The sequence below is a fragment of the Capsicum annuum genome, chromosome 9 (assembly GCF_002878395.1).
Source record: "Capsicum annuum cultivar UCD-10X-F1 chromosome 9, UCD10Xv1.1, whole genome shotgun sequence".
Classification (NCBI taxonomy): Eukaryota; Viridiplantae; Streptophyta; class Magnoliopsida; order Solanales; family Solanaceae; genus Capsicum; species Capsicum annuum.
In genome coordinates, this window is record NC_061119.1 from 39,028,581 (window position 1) to 39,046,836 (window position 18,256).

At 35.9% G+C, this 18,256-nt stretch overlaps 1 protein-coding gene across 1 annotated transcript in view; it reads left to right on the plus strand.

Annotated features, from left to right (window-relative positions):
• Positions 1 to 13,926, plus strand: part of LOC124887056 (proline-rich protein 2-like) — a 19,711-nt gene extending 5,785 nt beyond the window's left edge. The window contains exon 2 of the mRNA XM_047396224.1: positions 13,411 to 13,926. Within this exon, the coding sequence (XP_047252180.1) occupies positions 13,411 to 13,926 (516 nt within the window). The remainder of the gene's footprint in view (positions 1 to 13,410) is intronic.
• Positions 13,927 to 18,256: the final 4,330 nt, after the last annotated feature.

Below are 18,256 nucleotides of genomic sequence, written 5' to 3' on the forward strand. Positions count from 1 at the left end.
CATTATTTTAGCAATGTCACATAAATTGAGATAAAAGAAAAAGTACTGCAAATCATAATAATTAACAACTTAAAATATTTAAAAGATATATAAAATTTTAGTTGACTCTCAAAATTGTATCGAAGCCACATAAATTGGGACACAAGGAGTAAATATATTATTTGATAATTACGTAAAAATTATTATAAATCACAATAATTAACAAGTTAAAATAATTTTTTAAAAATAGATAAAATTTCTATTCAACTCTCAAAATTTTATCGGTGCAGCATAAATCATGACAAAATAAAAAAAAATTTTCGACCACTCCTATGCAATTACCAACAAAACCCTCTACTCCCACTTAATTACATACCATACCCCAATATATAATAATTCTATTATTTCATCATAATGGTTTAAATATTTAATATATTCTATTAATTTATATTAATTAACTATAACTACATATTGGAAGTAATTTTTTTTTAATTGGCTATCATGTTCAAAACTAATTTGTTACCACAAATCACAATAATTAATAACTTAAAATATTTATAAGACATATAGAAATTTTATTGACTCTCATGATTTTAGCAATGCCACATAAATTGAGATAAAAGAAAAAGTACTGCAAATCATAATAATTAACAATTTAAAATATTTAAAAGATATATAAAATTTTAGTTGACTAAAATTTTAGTTGACTCTCAAAATTGTATTGAAGCCACATAAATTGGGACACTAGGAGTAAATATATTATTTGCTAATTACTTAAAATTATTATAAATCACAATAATTAACAAGTTAAAATACTTTTTTAAAAATAGATAAAAGTTTTATTCAACTCTCAAAATTTTATCAGTGCAACATAAATTATATCAAAATAAAAAATTATCTTAATTAATTACAAATAAATATTTAAAATAAATTAATTTTATTAATTTAATTGACCTTTTTTTAGAAAATTAATCTTTTATTTATTTATTTATTTTCGTAAACTTAAATTTTAATATTATTTTTTCTTATATAGAAATACTAATTTAAACTTAACTTTAATTTTTTAAAGTAAAAAATTAATAAATTTAATTTAATAAAATAAATTTCTAATGAATATTTTCTTAGAATTTGTGTTGGGTCAATATGTATTAAGCAAAAAAGAAATAAAGAAAAATATATAGTAAAATTTTATTATTGTGAAAGATAAATATAATGCACTATCCAATAATGTTTAATAATATTATATTTTGCATATGCAAATATAGCATCCCGTATTTAATTAATATACTATTCCGGTGAATTTTCGATGATTACTATTGGATATAATAAAATTATATTATTTTTATAGTAATAACATAATCAATCTCTCTTAATTAATTATTATGTGTCATCTAAGTATTAAGAAAATAAATAATATTTAATGAAAAATAAAATAGACATAAAATGTGAAATTAACTCTGAATGTTTTAAATTAAATTTTTGTATTTCGAATGATGATTTTACTATATCACTCCTTATTATAAGTCATTTATGTACTAGAAAAATAAGAATAATAAAATGATATGTCAACATAAAATATTTGATTAACTATCAAAATTATATTAGTGTCACATAAATTGAGACGAGATAGAAGAAGATATAAAACAATATATATTATTTAAAAATGAAATAAAAAGTACTGTAAATAAAAATAATTAACAAAAAAAATTAAAAAATTGACTGATTTCTGCTTTTGCTGCTTCAATCATGATTTTAATGTATAGTGATATTTAAATAGGATAAAATGACATAATGAGATTTAAAGAGGATAAAATGTATGTAGTAAAGTGTGAGAAGAATAAAATATAAGTAAATTTTATTACTATATTTTAAAGAAATTAAAGAAAAGAAGTATAAAGATTATTTACAAAAGATTTTTACCAACCAATTTAAATATAAATAAAGTAAATTTAAGTACAAAAACGTGTATCTATCATACCTCGTTTTCCTGCTCCAAAATAGGTAACGCTCCATCTCATTTAGCTTCAGTTCTATTTCTTTTTTTGTCTTGTCATTTCTATAGTCGTAGTGGTGTTTTGATAGTCTTGAATGCTGGGATGTTCACTGTTAGAGGCTTTGAAATCCATAGGCTGTGATGATATTTGTTTATTAATTTTTTTTCAGTAATGGCCTTTTCTCCACTATTTTATTCCTGTTCTTATTTCCATCCGGGCAATGAGACATGCTATCTCGTATCTGAATGTCTTCGTGATGACCACAGAATCGAACACAAGACCTTCTTTAATGGAAGCTCATTTTGTCTCATTTCTAAAAGAATTAGGATTTTCCTTCTCTTGATGTGGTAAGTCTGTGAAATTCTTTTCACCCGAGATAAAAACATCCTCTTTTATGGAACCATTTATTAGTATTCAATGGATGGCTGTTTTCTGGAATTGGGACTCTTTAGTTTATGCGTTAGAGTGCGTGATAATCAATTACCACCACATCACTTCTGCCAAAGACTGAGACTTTACGGAATGGTTTTCATTGTAGATGACCCTATTCGTCCTTCGACATACTGATGCTTTCTCTTTCTCACTAAACTAATAAATTTTTCTGTATGCATGTTTCTGTATATGAAAATATGTGAATTTGTGCTTATGTTTTGGCTGTCTTGACTTGTCCTTGGTGGCTGTGTTCCAAAGAAATGAACTCGATAAGGGGAAACAATTGAGCTGTGTTGATTAAGTCTACTATTCCATTTTCTCGATGCTTTCGTTTGGGCTAGTTTAGAATTTTACTTGAATTACTCTTTGCTAAATGATGAATTATGGGTTCCGGTCTGTTCTCTTTTCCTCATACACCTATTATGCACGTAAGATCCTATGTTTTGTTTCAGCGTGTGTAAGAAGCTATTTTGACTTCCTTATCTCTTTTTGTGTATAGCAGAACAATCCTCGTTCTTTCCCCGACTCACAACGTCAAAGGCAATAGAGGGGTTAGTTCACAAGTAGAGAAGGTGTCTTGTCTAAGAATCCTCTATGACCCTCTTGTCTAAGAATCCTTGTGGACTTGCCAAGGAGAGGATAAGAATTGTGTTTCTTTAGGGATGTTGTTTAGGTTTCTCTTTTGAGTTGTAAGTTCCCTTTCACTCTTAAAAAAACGTATGTGTTGTTTATCTTTTTTGCGTAATGAATTAAGTCAAAGCTTTCTAGTTTCCTAAGTAAAGGGAGAAGGGTAAGGCAAATGAAGTGAGTTAGAAACAGTGCGTTCTCCTGTATGTTTTTCTCTTATGATTATGCATGTCACTGTTTGGGGCTGTTTTCCTATTCGTTTATCATGCATTCACTCACCTGAATATGTTCATAAATACATCGTGAAAAAAGAAAATCTTTACTCCTTTAGGTAGACTTGATATTCATCCTTTGATTAATTACTTTCTCTTTCAATAAAATATCCTAATGATAATTTCTCTTCAATGAATCAACCCAATGGATCTTGTTTCCTGTGTGAATTGTTATGTTTTTCTTCGATTAGGATGGTTTGAGTTATCCAAACATGCCTATTCCTATCATAGAATTAACTTCTTTGTGATTGAAGATCGTGACAAGTTAAGAATCCCTCTAAAAGAAGTTCGACTTTAATTTGTCAAAGAGGATAAGATAATTGATTTTAATTTCTTGTGTTTTCTTTGAAAGGTCATATTTTATGAAGCACTTTAGATGATCTTCTCTTTTTGTTCAAACATCAGCAACATTACCTTTTTGATATTATTAGACTCTAATCCTTACCTTTCCCTTTACATGTACCATCTGCTTTGAGTCGAAAACGGGCTCAATTTCTCCTTGTATTGCATTTCCCCATGGGCCATCGAGGCCCATTATCTCTATAAGGTCAGTCTCGAATAGAAGATCTAAAGTCGATACATGGCATGTGAATGCGAGAAGATGGAAGAAGAAGAAAAGGGGGGCCAAAAACCCTTTATTGACGTAGCCAGGAGACTTGAAAAAGTCTCACTTTTATTGCTTTATTTGTCTTTATTCATTTTAGTTATTTATTTATTCATTTATTTGGAGCCTTGAAGACAAAGTTATAAATTAATACAAGTGAAAATTTTTTGAGACCCTCAAGGGTCCAAAAGAATAGTTTAGGACAGGTTGTGGGACAAAGGTTCAATACTTAGATACAGGTGAAGATGAACTAAAAGTCCAATACTTAGTTTAGGACAGGTGCAGGTGGGCCAAAGGTGCAAACGTATAGTTTAGAACAGGTTTCATAGATTTGGGCTCAAAGGGGGGTCTAATTCTTTCAATCCCTTCCCTTTACTTCTTGCTCCTTATGATTGTTTGCTAGATATTTCCTTCGAACCTAGTTAAAGTCCCTACTAAACCGTCAAATTGATTTTACACAATTTTTTTTTCATTAATCCATTTTCTTTTCTAAAAATCAGCCTCTTTTTCAAAGTTAGTCAAAGAATCATTTTCAAATAGTCTGAATAACCGCAAGTTAGTGGATACTCTTGGTGCTTTAACATCCTTCCAAGAGTATTAGTAGGAAACACTTTCTTGGAATTTCAAAACTTAAATGATCTTTTTGTTTTTGGATCATCTAAGTAATTTCAAGCGTTTTCTTAATTTTTCTAAATAAATTAAGTGGCGACTCTAAAAGTCTTTTCTCCGCAAAACAGTGTTAGCTCTTGCCCAATGTATGTAGTTTGAAAGTGTTTGGGATAAGTCGTTCCTTTAAGGAAAGAGTTGTAGAACATCTCATAAATCAAGACATAGCACGTGATGCATGGTTTGTTTGAAAGTTCTTGTGCTAAGTTGACTCTAAGGTAAGATTGCTAAAAGAATAACTCATAAAGGAAGGATAATTATAACAAAAACAAAAAGAGGAAAAAGAGGAAATAGTAATTTTAAAGAATAGTTCAGAGAAGAACATTTTTCTTATCTCTTCCTCTTCTCCGATGTTTAGCTTTACTTATCTAGTAATAACATATATGGCATGAATCAGTCAGATTTATGAAAAAAATTAAATACAAACAGTCAGATCATTAATTAATTACATAATTATCAATCATATGCAATCCACATAAACTGTGTAAATTAGCAAAAAAAAAAGTATTACTATCTAATAAGAGGCAAAAGGAATGAGAAGCAGGCAACAGGGCGTCAACATGCCGGTTTTAGTTTCTTGCTCTGTGATTTTATTATATCATTTCTAATTAATTATTATAAGTTATCATATATTAAAAAATTAATAATATTTAATAAAATAAACATTTATGATATGTCTACTTCAACTGCTTCAATCGTAATTTTACTAAATACCATCTCTAATTAATTATTATAAATCATTTAAGTATTAAAAAATTAATAATATTTAATAAAAAATATAAAATAGATATGAAATGCTAAATTAACTCTTGATGTTTAAAATTAACTTGACGTCTTATATGAAACCCACTTAAATTTTTTTCACAAGTATTTTTATAGTAATTTGCTATATCACTTCTAATTAGTTGTTGTGAGTTATTTAAAACATGTCTGTTTTGCTGCTTCAATCGTGATTTTACTGTATCAATCCTAATTAATTATTATGGTCATCTAAGCATTATATCACTTAAATTGGGATAGAAGAAAAAAATATTATAAATCACAATAATTTAAAATTTCAATTATTTAAAAAAATATAATTGACTATCAATGCCACAAAAGTTTTGACAAGGAGAGTAGCATATATTATTTGAGAATCACATATAATTATTATAAATTATAATAGTTAACAACTTAAAATGTCTAAAAAAAGTTAATCTATTATATATTTCAAAAAATTACGTAAAAAATACTATAAATCACAATAATTAACAACTTAAAAGATTTAAAATATATAAATATTTGGTTGACTCTCGAAATTACTTCAATATCACTTAAATTGGAATAGAAGAAAAGTATTATAAATTTAATTAAAAACTTAAATTATTTTAAAAATATAATTGACTATCAATGCCACAAGAGTTTGGACAGGGAGCATACTGTATATTATTCAAAAACTACATAAAAATATTATAAATTACAATAATTAATGGCTTAAAATATCTAAAAATATGTTAAAAGTATGATTGATTATCTAAATTTTATTTGTGTTGCATAAGTTGAGACAAAAAAATAACATATACTGAGCCCGTGTTATCTGAAAAACGGTAATATAGGCCATTGAATTTTGCTTTTCACACTCTTTGTTAATTTATACATTTATAGAGTTTAATTTTGATCATGAACTAAATTTTTGGAACAAAACTATATATTTGAATAATAAATCATAATAATTGATAATTAAAATATTTTAAGAATATATGCAAAAATTTCTCCAAAAAATAAATTTATTAAATTTTAAAATTTAAAAGATGTCACATTAATTGATATGATTATTGTTATAATATTAATTTAGGTAATACTGGATTTGTGCTTTGCACGGGCTTTTCATGACTAGTAACTTGAAAAAAATTAAAGGAAAGGTCATTTAAGTCTTGAATGCAGGATTAGTGACATTGACCAACTTAAAGGGTCAAACATAATTAGGAAACTTGATTAAGTTAATCATGGACTTGATTAATATTTTCAAAACTTTCTAATATTTTCAAAAATACAAATCAACCAACACCCTTCTCCTTTTCAAATCATTCGTCTCTCTCCTCTCCCTCTCGACAGTCTCTCTCAACTATCTCCCAACAACAGTTCTGCAAAATTTTTTCCTTCAATTCCTGGTGATTTCAAGATCTGGCAACAAATAGCTGGGCGAGTTTCTTTTTGACTTTCAATTGTCAATCGACATGACAAGCAGTATTCTCCGGTGACAACAACTTCGAGTTCTTCGTTGTCCATTTCTTCTTTCACTGGTAAAAAATTATATTTTTTTAGTTATGAAGAAAAAAAGGAACTTGATCCAACTTATCTTCTAGTATTGGTTAACAATTTCAATATTTCTTACTTAAATTTGAAATGTGGACTGAATAAAACCCTAATTTCTAGTATTTCATCTCTATTATTTTCAGTGTGGAATATAATATTTTATTGTTACTATAGTTCTTGTTGTCAGACTGTTGATTCGATTTGTGTTGGTGTTGCTGGGTTGATTTATTATTTTTCTTAGTAAAAATGGTGTTGCAACAAATGAACTATCTGACGCAACAAATGAATCATCTGATGCAACATATGAACCATCTGATGCAACAGATAGAACATCTTATGCAACAGATGAAACATCTGATGCAACAAATGAAACATCTGATGAAACAAATGGAAATCTAATGCAACACATGAAAATTTAACGCTACAATGAAAATCTGATGCAACAGATGAATAATCTAACAGATCATTCAATTGTTGCGATAGACGACTCATCTATTTGGAAGAAATCTAAACAATATTGATCTAATAGAGAACTCATTTGGCAACAGATGAGTGATCTAATACAACAAATGAGTGACTTATTTTTATTATTTCCAACGGATTACTCATCCCTTGCAACAGGTTGGTTATAGGTTGCAACAGATATCCTACCTGGTGCAACAGATGTTTGGTCTATTTTTATTATTTCTAACAGATTACTCATCCACAGCAACATGTTATTTATAAGGTGCAACAGATAACCTGCTTGGTGCAACAGATGAGTGATCTATTTTTATTACTTCTAACAGATTACTCATTCATTGAAACATATTATTTATAAGCTGCAACAGATAACCTACCTGGTGCAACACATGAGAGATCTATTTTTATTATTTCCAACGGATTACTCATCCAAAGCAACAGGTTGGTTATAGGCTGCAATAGATAACCTACTTGATGCAACAGATTAGTGATCTGTTTTTATTATTTCTAATGGATTACTCATCCGTTGCAATAAATTGGTTATATGCTGCAATAGATATCCTACCTGGTGTAACAACTGAGTGATCTATTTTTATTTTTCCAATTGGATTACTCATCCGTTATAACAGGTTGGTTATATGCTATATCAGATAACCTACCTGGTTCAACAGATTAATGATCTATTTTTATTATTTCCAACGGATTACTCATTCGCTATAATAGGTTGGTTATATGCTACAAAAGATAACCTACCTGGTGCAACAGATGCGTGGCCTATTTTTGTTGTTTCTAATGGATTGATTATCTGCTGTAATAGATTGGTCATATGTTGCAACAGATATCCTGCCTGGTGCAACAGATGTGTGGTCTGTACAAATTGTTATTTTACTGTTGTACATGTTTGATTAAATATTATCCCTTTTTAATCATGCATTAATCAATTATAATCTATTTTATGTTCCAGTTAATTTTAGATAATATGGCTCCCAAAAGAAAAGAAACCGAATCAAGTCCAAGTAAAGGAACAAGTGAAGCAGCGGGGCTACATCCACCACTCTATGAGCTTTTTTTACAAGCATTATCTCAATCAGGAGCAGAAGATGAAGACCATGGGGAGGCAAAATATTTCGAAAGAGAAGATCCAAATACTAATAGCCCTTCCACCGAAGAGTTGGTAAAATCCTTTAGCATTGATCGTTATTCTATGAGAATGTAGTGCAATGGTGGCACAGATTTAACGAGTGATTTCGTGGTTAAGTCAGCCACGGGAAAATCTTTCGACGACTTTATAAAAATACTTTGAGAACAAAAATTGGATGCTTATTTCAGGGACAATTGCTTTGGGCAATATCTTGATTTGCTTGAGGACAACAATGCTCGTTTCCAAACAAAAATGGTATATGATCATCTCAAGCATAGGTTTATGTATGAAAATAAAGATAAAATAGATGAGGTGTGGATAAATCACTATGGCATGCCTATTTGTTTTGGTTGGAAGGAGTTTGCCATAGTTACTAGATTAAAATATTATCCTTCTTCTCCTTCTCAAGTTATACGTATTCTAACCTAAAAAAGCACCTTGCACACCCAAAAAAGGCAAAAGTAAGTCGAGTGATCGTGATGACCTGGTGTCCCTTATTGGTCCAAGCTTCAAAAACATAAATTTGATAGTAGCGTTGAAAGGTAAAAGACTTTCAAAGAAGCACAAGAAATCATTGTGCTTGGTTTGGTTTGTACATAATGTTCTTTCGGCGAGAGGCATTAACAACAACATATCACTTGATTTGATAAAGCTCTCTGAGGATCTTGAGGCATTTAACAGCTATCCTTAGGGTTATGAAAGCTACAAAATGACTGTCAAATATTTGTTGACTCCGTTAATGCCAAAGACAGTCAACTTATATGGCTTTCTATGGGCTTTCACGGTAAATATTTCCTTTATCATGACATGATTCATTTTTTTATTCAATAATGCTTTTAATTTATTGACGTTATTTTATAGGCTTGGGCATTTGAAGCCATTCTTTATTTGAGACAATAAGTGAACTACCAGGAAGGAGTATTCTGTCTAAGAATCCTGAGATGATTGTCATCCAAAATTGATAAAAATATAAAATTTCTTGATCTCTTCAACCTTCGAAGGAAGCAGTAAGTCTAATTCTAATTAAGTTTTTATTTTAATTAATAATTTTTTAGAATAATTTCATCATCATTCTAATATATGTACTGATTTAGTTTAGATTATTCATCCATGCCTTGTTTCGACCAATCGAGAGTTGAAGATGTCCATTTTTCTTACTTTAGGGTGTGTACAAACTTTATCGGACTCTAAGGTCATTGATAGAATAAAAAAGGAATTATTTGGAGCAACAACCATCACAAAAAAAATAATTTTAGAGGGTGGGCTTGTTGTTGTTGATGATGGTAGTGGTGCTTCTTTTACAGTTTTTGAAACAACAAACCATTATGATTATAATCATACTGGCTATACAAATTTTACCACTGCTAGCAAATTTTCTGCATGCAAATGTCAAGACTGTAAGGCGAAACATGATGGAGTGATTAATTTCATTAATACATTAACTGCTTTTGTAAAGAAAATGACATCTAAGAGGGGTGTCATTCTATCAAAGAGGATTCATATCCATACACTTCACTAGAGATTAAGGTGGCTAAGAGAAGAAGGAAAGAAATTTCCAAGGCATCATAAAGCATTGAAAAAAGCAAAATTGCAACTCCTTTGCCTTTGTCTTGCACCTTTGATCAATGTACAAGGGCCATCGGAGAGCAACATGAGTTGAAGAAGGTGAATGTATATCATCTGTTCCAATAAAAAAACAGACACGTCTGTTTCAATAGATTATGCATCTACTGAAAATTATCAAATAAATATATATATCTGTTGCAGCTGTTGTATAACCTGTTGCATCAAATACGTTATATGTTGCAACATATGTCCGTCTATTTTAGCAAAATAAATAGGTCTTAGTACTATTTTAATTTGTACCAATAAATGAGTCATATGTTGTAGCAGATGGGCTATTTGTTCGAATTATCGTACAACTTTATTTTACTTGTTCGAGTTTGTCACAACAGATGATCCATTTGATGCAATAGATAGATAATATGTTGTATATCTGTGATTAGCATTGACAATTCTGGCTGTCCAGGTAGATGTCACAGTACAAGCTGCTGCTGAATAATATAATATTACAGTTGATAATCCATCAACTGCTTCTAAAGAAGAAGAAAAAATAGAGCCTGTCAGTTCGGGAGAATGGAAGAATTACCCACTTGAGTGGTTCAACATCTCAAATGAGGCTCCAAAAAAATAACAAAGTTGATCAACGACTATTCGGAATGGATTGCTGATGGGCTATTAAAGCATTACGTTGGCAGGTATATAATTTTTTTTAAAGATATTAATTTATACAATTCTTGTTGTAAAAACATGACATTAACACATAAATTATGTAGAAAATAAAATGCTGAACACTAGAAAGTGAATGATTCGAGTCTTGCTTTTGATATGTTCGACTTTGTTGTTGCACATTCTGGAATGAAGGATTGGTTCTGTTTGATGTCACAGCCCCAAACTTACTGGAATGATGAGGTTTAAATACCATACATATTACTATTAATTAATACTTTATTTAATTACATCTGTGGATTAATTTTATTATCATGAAATCTGAAATATTTGATAATATGTGCAGCACATCGATGTCATTTTTTACTACCTCCAAAAGAAGGCCAAGTTGCAAACATAAGAACAATACAGATACACGACAGGCAATTATTTGTACAAAGTTTACATCAATAATGCCTACGATAGATTTTGTCAACAACGGCCTGAAGTTTCCCGAAATGATAAATGCTTAATCAACATCATCAAAGATTTTACCATTCCAGTTGTCTTACCTTGATATTTGGTCAACGAAGTGTACATCCTAATCAATTGTGGTGACGAATTCCATTGGGTGTTGGCTGTCGTCGTTCTAAAAGAGAGGCGCATCCGAGTTTATGACTCGATGACTCGAAGAAGACGTTCTGGGCCGTCATCTGAGATACAAAAGCTGGCCAAAATATTGTCTACTTACCTTGATATGAGTGACTTTTTGGACCAAAAGGTTCGTACTGATTGATCGACGATTGAAGCATACTGGGATAAAATGGGTAATCTATTTGATGTAGAATATGTTGAAGGAATTGCTCAACAACCTATTGGTAGCCTATAAGTACCATGATTTAGTTTTATTTCATAAATTTCACAATGCTTACATAAACTGCAAGATATGGATTATCTATTTTTTTAAATGTAGGAATTACGGTCTTTTTGTTGCCGCTTATGCCGAGTATTTGAATGGTGGATTACAAGTACCAAATGATGGAATTGATGCTGGATTACTCCGCAAAAGATATGCTGCTCTTTTATAGAAATACGGAGAAGCAAAGGCTCAGAAATCGTAAGCAAGCGACATTAAATATCCACGACGACCAAAGCCAAATTCCATAGCACCGGATGAAGAACAACTTGTCCATATTGAGTAGATCTTTATAGCTTGAGTTTGTCAAAGTAATAACCTCTCCTTGGTAATTGTTGGCACCAAAGGTTAAATTGTTGATTTATTTGTAGAGTAGATCATTTGTACCCATAGTGTTTTTTTTACATTTCATTTTTTTGTTGAGTTATTTCATGTAATTTCTGAAGGCTTCGATTTATTTTATGTTGTCTATGAATATAATTTAATCCTTAGTTTTAAACTTATTAATTGAAATGGAATGCTAGATTCAGATATCGCAACAAATAATATATCTGTTGCAACAGACGACATATCTGTTAGAAATTATCAAACAAATATAGACATATGTTGCAACATGTAGGTCATCTATTGTAAATTATCAAATAGGTCTTCTTATTTTTTTGATTTGTTCCAATAGATAACCTATCAGCTGTAACAGATAAACTATATGTTGCAACATGTTGTATATCTATTGCGACAGAGATTGGGACATCTACATAATGAAACAAAGGACCAACCTTTTGCAATAGATTATTAATCTGTTACAATAGATATACAATCTATTGCATTATAAAAAAATCAACTTTCGTCAAACATAAAAAATTGTTATGGTATTTGTCTTTATACATCTTCTTCTTTATATACAGGCTCCAAGCATTTATTTAGTACCCCATAAACCCAGACCTCTTGCATTTTTTCCACAATGGTGTCGTACAAATAGGACATTTCTATGCCGGTCAGTAAACATTCAATGTATGCAAGCGAGTACGGCCCGCACACGACATCAAATTTATTTTTTTAAAGTTGCATGCCCTTGTTTCGACCTTTAAAACACCATGAGTTCTTCTTCAAGACTTCCACTAGCAAATGATCCATCAGTTTACTCAACCTCAATAAGCTGGGGAGCAAGAACAATAGTGGTTGCATGTGGATACAAAAAGCATCATCGTCGAAGATAGGTAAGTTGCAGTCATAAACCTTAATTTTTCCTTCCTCGAGAAGTATCTCAACAGAGAGAAAATGTTTGACTTCTATGTTCATGACTGCAAGAATTCTCTTTGCCTTGGTCCAGCTCTTGCCATATGGATATGGCCCCTTCTCTCTAATATAGTTAATTATATATTCCTCTCATTCGTACGTAGAAACTAATAAACCAAATCTTGGGCCACTGAGAGTTTCAACTAGATCCTTGAGATAATTGTACCTATTCTTGAAATTATTATAGAAGTTGAGGTCCATTATCCTATCGGCAACATCAAAAGTATCTGTGTACGCTAATTGCCTGCCCCTCATGAGGCAGAGAATTTCATCAACATATTGTGATATAAAAAGATAATTTTTAAATAGGTTAGTAATTGCCTGCCTCTCATGAGGCAGAGAATTTCATCAACAAGTACTTCAACTTTAGGAAATTGCATGTCACATTCAGACCAGTCGAAGGAGAATTTTTCATCTACGATTCGGATTTATGTTGTGGTAATTATATAGCAGAGGAAGAGGGGAAATTAGTTATCCTACTTCTCTCTCTGTCTGTCTGTCTCTCTCTCTCTCTGAAGGTACTATTTAACTTGATTCGACCGTCGGCGCCGATCCGGCCCCTGGCGCCGACCTCCGGCCCGATCTCCGAGCCCCGGCGCCGATCTCCGGCCCGATCTCCGAGCCCCCTGCGCCGACCGTCGGCGCCGACCCGGCCCGATCTCCGAGCTCGACCTCCGGCCCGATCTCTCTCTCTCTCCCTACCCTCTCTCCCTCCCTCTCGCACCGGTACCTGGTCCCCGACGCCGTCGCCGACCTTCGGTGCCGACCCGACTCGACCGTTGACCCCGACCTCCGGTCCCCAGCGCCGACCCGGCCGTCGACCCCGACCGCCGACCCGACCGCCGGCCCTGACCGCCGACCCGACCGCCGGCCCCGACCGCCGACCCGATCGTCGGGCCCCCCACCCCCCACCCTTACCTGTTCTGTCCGTACCCCCTCCACCTCGGGGTTCAGCCAGCCAGCTGCCGCCCGGTCTCCAGCCGCCACCCGCCGCTCCGTCTCAAGCAGTCGCAGCTCCAAGCGTAATCCGGTGACTTCTAACCTTTGTTATTTTCATTATTTCATATTCCATTTTATTTCATTATTTCATATTCTATTCTTAGTATTATGCTAGTAGTAGCCCCTGTACCTTGACTTGAGTGGAATTTGTGGACATTGTCTGTTGTCTGTGGTTGCTGTCGCTGTGGTCGTTTCTTCCACTGCTTTGGATTAGGTTATTGGCTGGGAAACCGTATTTGGGGCGGTGGGTGTTGAGTCCGGTGGTGTTTGCCCCCTAATTGAGTATAGTTTTATTTCGGGAGTATTCCTTTGAATTTGTGTGAGCCTTGTATTTCCTTGCTACTGATTTGATACTACCACCGTGTATATCTATATATTTTCCTATACTTTCGTGTAGTGCTGGCTGTGGGAGGTAATGGGTGGATAGGGTCATGTCCGAGGGGGTTGGGGAGTGGGGCCGTGGTGGGGGCGGGGGGGTAGTGGAGGGCGGGATGGTAGGCTGAGGGTTGGGTCTTGGAATATAGGGACCCTTCAGGGTAAGTCTATAGAGCTTGCGAAGATTCTTAGGAAGAGGAGGATCAACATTGCGTGTGTCCAAGAGACCAAGTGGGTAGGGTCTAAGGTGAGGGATGTGGATGGTTACAAGCTGTGGTACTCTGGGAGCGACAGGCGTAGGAATGGAGTTGGCATCTTAATAGATGAAGAGCTTAGAGTTCAGGTAGTGGAGGTGAAGAGGATCAACGATAGGTTGATGACTATTAAGTTGGTTGTTCGGGGGTTTACCCTGAACGTGTGTAGTGCTTATGCGCCGCAAGTGGGATCGGAGGGGGAGGAGAAGATGTGGTTTTGGGAGGCTTTAGAGGAGGTGGTGAGAGGAGTGCCTAGTTCGGAGAAGATTGTTGTAGCAGGGGATTTCAACGGGCACATCGGGGCGCTACCGGGAGGCTTTGGTGACGTGTATGGGGGTTTTGGTTTTGGGGAGAGAAATGACGAGGGGGCGACCCTACTGGAGTTTGCGAGGGCCTTTGGGCTGGTGGTGGTGAACTCGGGCTTCCCGAAGAAGGACGAGCACCTGATCACCTTTCGAAGCGCGGTAGCTAGGACTCAGATTGACTTTTTGTTGCTTAGAAAAGGGGATAGGGCGTTGTGTAAAGACTGTAAAGTCATCCCGAGTGAGAATCTTTCGACCCAGCATAGGCTCTTGGTTATGGATTTGGGCATAAAGAAGGATAGAAAGAGGAGGACTAAGGAGTGTAGACCGAGAATTAAGTGGGGCGGCCTGACGCCAGTGAATGCGTGGGAGATAGGGAAGAGGTTGGCGGGAATGGGGGTGTGGGAGTGTAGGGGGGACGTGGATAGTATGTGGGATAGGGCGGCAAGGTGCATCAGGGAGAATGCAAGTGAGGTGTTGGGTGTTTCTAGGGGCCGGGCCGGGCACCGTCGGGGGGATTGGTGGTGGAATGAAGAGGTGGAGAAGAAAGTGGGGACCAAGAAAGGGGCGTATGCTAAGTTGGTGGATAGTAAGGACGAAGAGGAGAAGCGGGTAAACAGGAAAGAGTACAAGCTAGCGAGGAAGGAGGCGAAGTCAGCAGTCACGGCAGCTAAGACGGCCGCTTTTGAGAGCTTGTATGCAGGGTTACAGGAGAAAGGAGAGGAGAAAAAGTTGTTTAGACTCGCTAAGGCTAGGGAGAGGAAGGGTCGTGACCTCGATCAGGTGAGGTGCATTAAGGGGGAGGACGGTAGAGTGTTGGTGGAGGACGGCCACATTAAGAAGAGATGGCAGTCGTATTTTCATAGGCTCTTGAATGACGAAGGGGATAGAGCTATTGTGTTAGGGGAACTGGAGCACTCAGAGGAGTGTCGGGATTTTAGCTATTGTAGACGTTTTAAGGTAGAAGAGGTTAGACAAGCTGTCCGCAGGATGCGAAAGGGTAGGGCGACGGGACCGGATGAGATACCGGTGGAGTTTTGGAAGTTCGTTGGAGAGGCTGGTGTAAGGTGGTTGACTGGATTGTTTAATGAAATCTTTAGGACGGCAAAGATGCTCGAGGCATAGAGGTGGAGTACCATGGTCCCTCTCTATAAGAATAAGGGGGACATTCAGAGTTGCAATAACTATAGGGGGATTAAGTTATTGAGTCACTCTATGAAGATCTGGGAGAGAGTGGTCGAGGTGAGGCTGAGACGAATAGTGTATATTTCGGAAAACCAGTTTGGATTTATGCCTGGCCGCTCGACGACAGAGGCAATCCACCTGGTGCGGAGGTTGGTAGAGCAGTATAGGGAGCGAAAGAAGGATCTGCACATGGTGTTTATCGATCTGGAGAAGGCATATGACAAAGTCCCCAGGGAGGTGCTTTGGAGATGCTTGGAGGTGAGTGGAGTACTGCTGGCATATACCAGAGTAATTAAGGATATGTATGATGGAGCGAAAACCCAGGTGAGGACGGCGGGAGGAGACTCAGAGCATTTCACTGTCCTGACAGGATTGCACCAGGGATCTACTCTTAGTCCCTTTTTGTTTGCGTTGGTGATGGATGTGTTGACGCGGCGCATTCAAGGGGAGGTGCCGTGGTGTATGCTTTTTGCAGACGATGTAGTTATGATAGATGAGACTCGAGGGGGTGTGAATGACAAATTAGAGGTGTGGAGGCAAATTCTTGAGTCTAAAGGGTTCAGGGTGAGCAGAAGCAAGACAGAGTATGTGGAATGCAAGTTTAATAACGTGAGGCGGGAGAATGAGGTAGTAGTGAAGCTGGAAGCACAGGAGGTATGTAAGAGGGATAAGTTCAAGTATCTTGGGTCCGTGATCCAGAGTAACGGTGAGATTGACGAGGATGTCTCGCATCGTATTGGGGCGGGATGGATGAAGTGGAAACTCGCGTCGGGGGTGCTGTGTGATAAGAAGGTGCCGCCCAAGCTTAAAGGCAAATTCTACAGGGTGGTAGTCCGTCCGGCCTTGTTGTATGGAGCGAAGTGTTGGCCAGTTAAGAAATCCCACATCCAGAAAATGAAGGTGGCAGAAATGCGGATGTTGCGCTGGATGTGTGGACTGACTAGAGGGGATAGAGTTCGGAATGAGACTATCCGGGAGAAGGTTGGTCTGACTTCAGTGGAGTGCAAGATGCGGGAAGCACGATTGAGATGGTTCGGACATGTGAAGAGGAGGGGCATGGATGCCCCGGTCCGTAGGTGCGAGAGGCTAGCGTTGGATGGTTTTAGGCGGGGTAGGGGTAGGCCAAAGAAGTACTGGGGCGAGGTGATTAGGCGGGACATGGAACAGTTACAGCTCACCGAGGACATGACCCTAGATAGGAAGGTCTGGAGGGCGCGAATGTCGGCAGAGGATTAGGGCCATTTTGGGTCGCTAGTGTAGGGAATTACTTGGTGGGGGTTTTATTCCTGTTATGATTCCGTCTTCCGTGTTCCATGTTTTATTACGAATCTGTGTGCTTTCCTTTGCTTTCCTCTGTTTTATATTACTTATGGGTGCCGTATTTATGTTATGTAATCTGCTTCTGTGCTTTACTATGTGTTTGTGTGGTATCTCGTGTCTTGAGCCGGGGGTCTATCGGAAACAGCCTTTCTACTTCATCAGAGGTAGAGGTATGGACTGTGTACATCTTACCCCCCCAGACCCCACTAGGTGGGAATACACTGGGTTTGTTGTTGTTGTTGTAGTTGTAGGTTAGTAATTTTAAAGAAGAAAAACACAGTGGAAAGATACAACGAATGGTCCATCTGATGCAGAGGGTTCTCTGAATCTGTTCATAGATTACCCAGCTAATGCAACTTATGCAACAGATGTCTAATCTGTTGCAATAGAACAACCACCACTTATGCCAGAATTCCCAGCTATTGCAATAGACGACACATCTATTGCGTAGCTTCTTCTCCATGGAGTAGATTAGAAGGCTAGGTTAGGAAAAGTAAACTTATCTTATCCACGTACCACTTACACATAACTGTCATACTCCTGAAGTCTTGAGCGTCAAACATAAGCATGGTGTATTCTTTTACTAATTTTTTCTTCTTAGGATTCTTGGCGTTTTGTAGTTCCGTCCTCTCTTGGTCGCCAAGCGCCGCGTATATGTGTACCTTCTTCAGTGGCCCCAGAACTTTAACAACTTTTGGAGAGGGATAAGTTGCAATCTTTTTTGTTTTTAGGCTAAAGAGTATTTGGCTAATTTTTATTTTATTCCTCCTAACTGCCACTGTAGGAGTGTATGGCTCCCTCACCTTCTTGGACGGTATGACACCCCTCTTGGATTTTAATTCCTCGATAGCTTCAGCGATAGCCTCTAGTTTTTCAAGAAGTTTATCCTATCTGTCATTGCACATATTTCATTTGCAATGAGAACATGA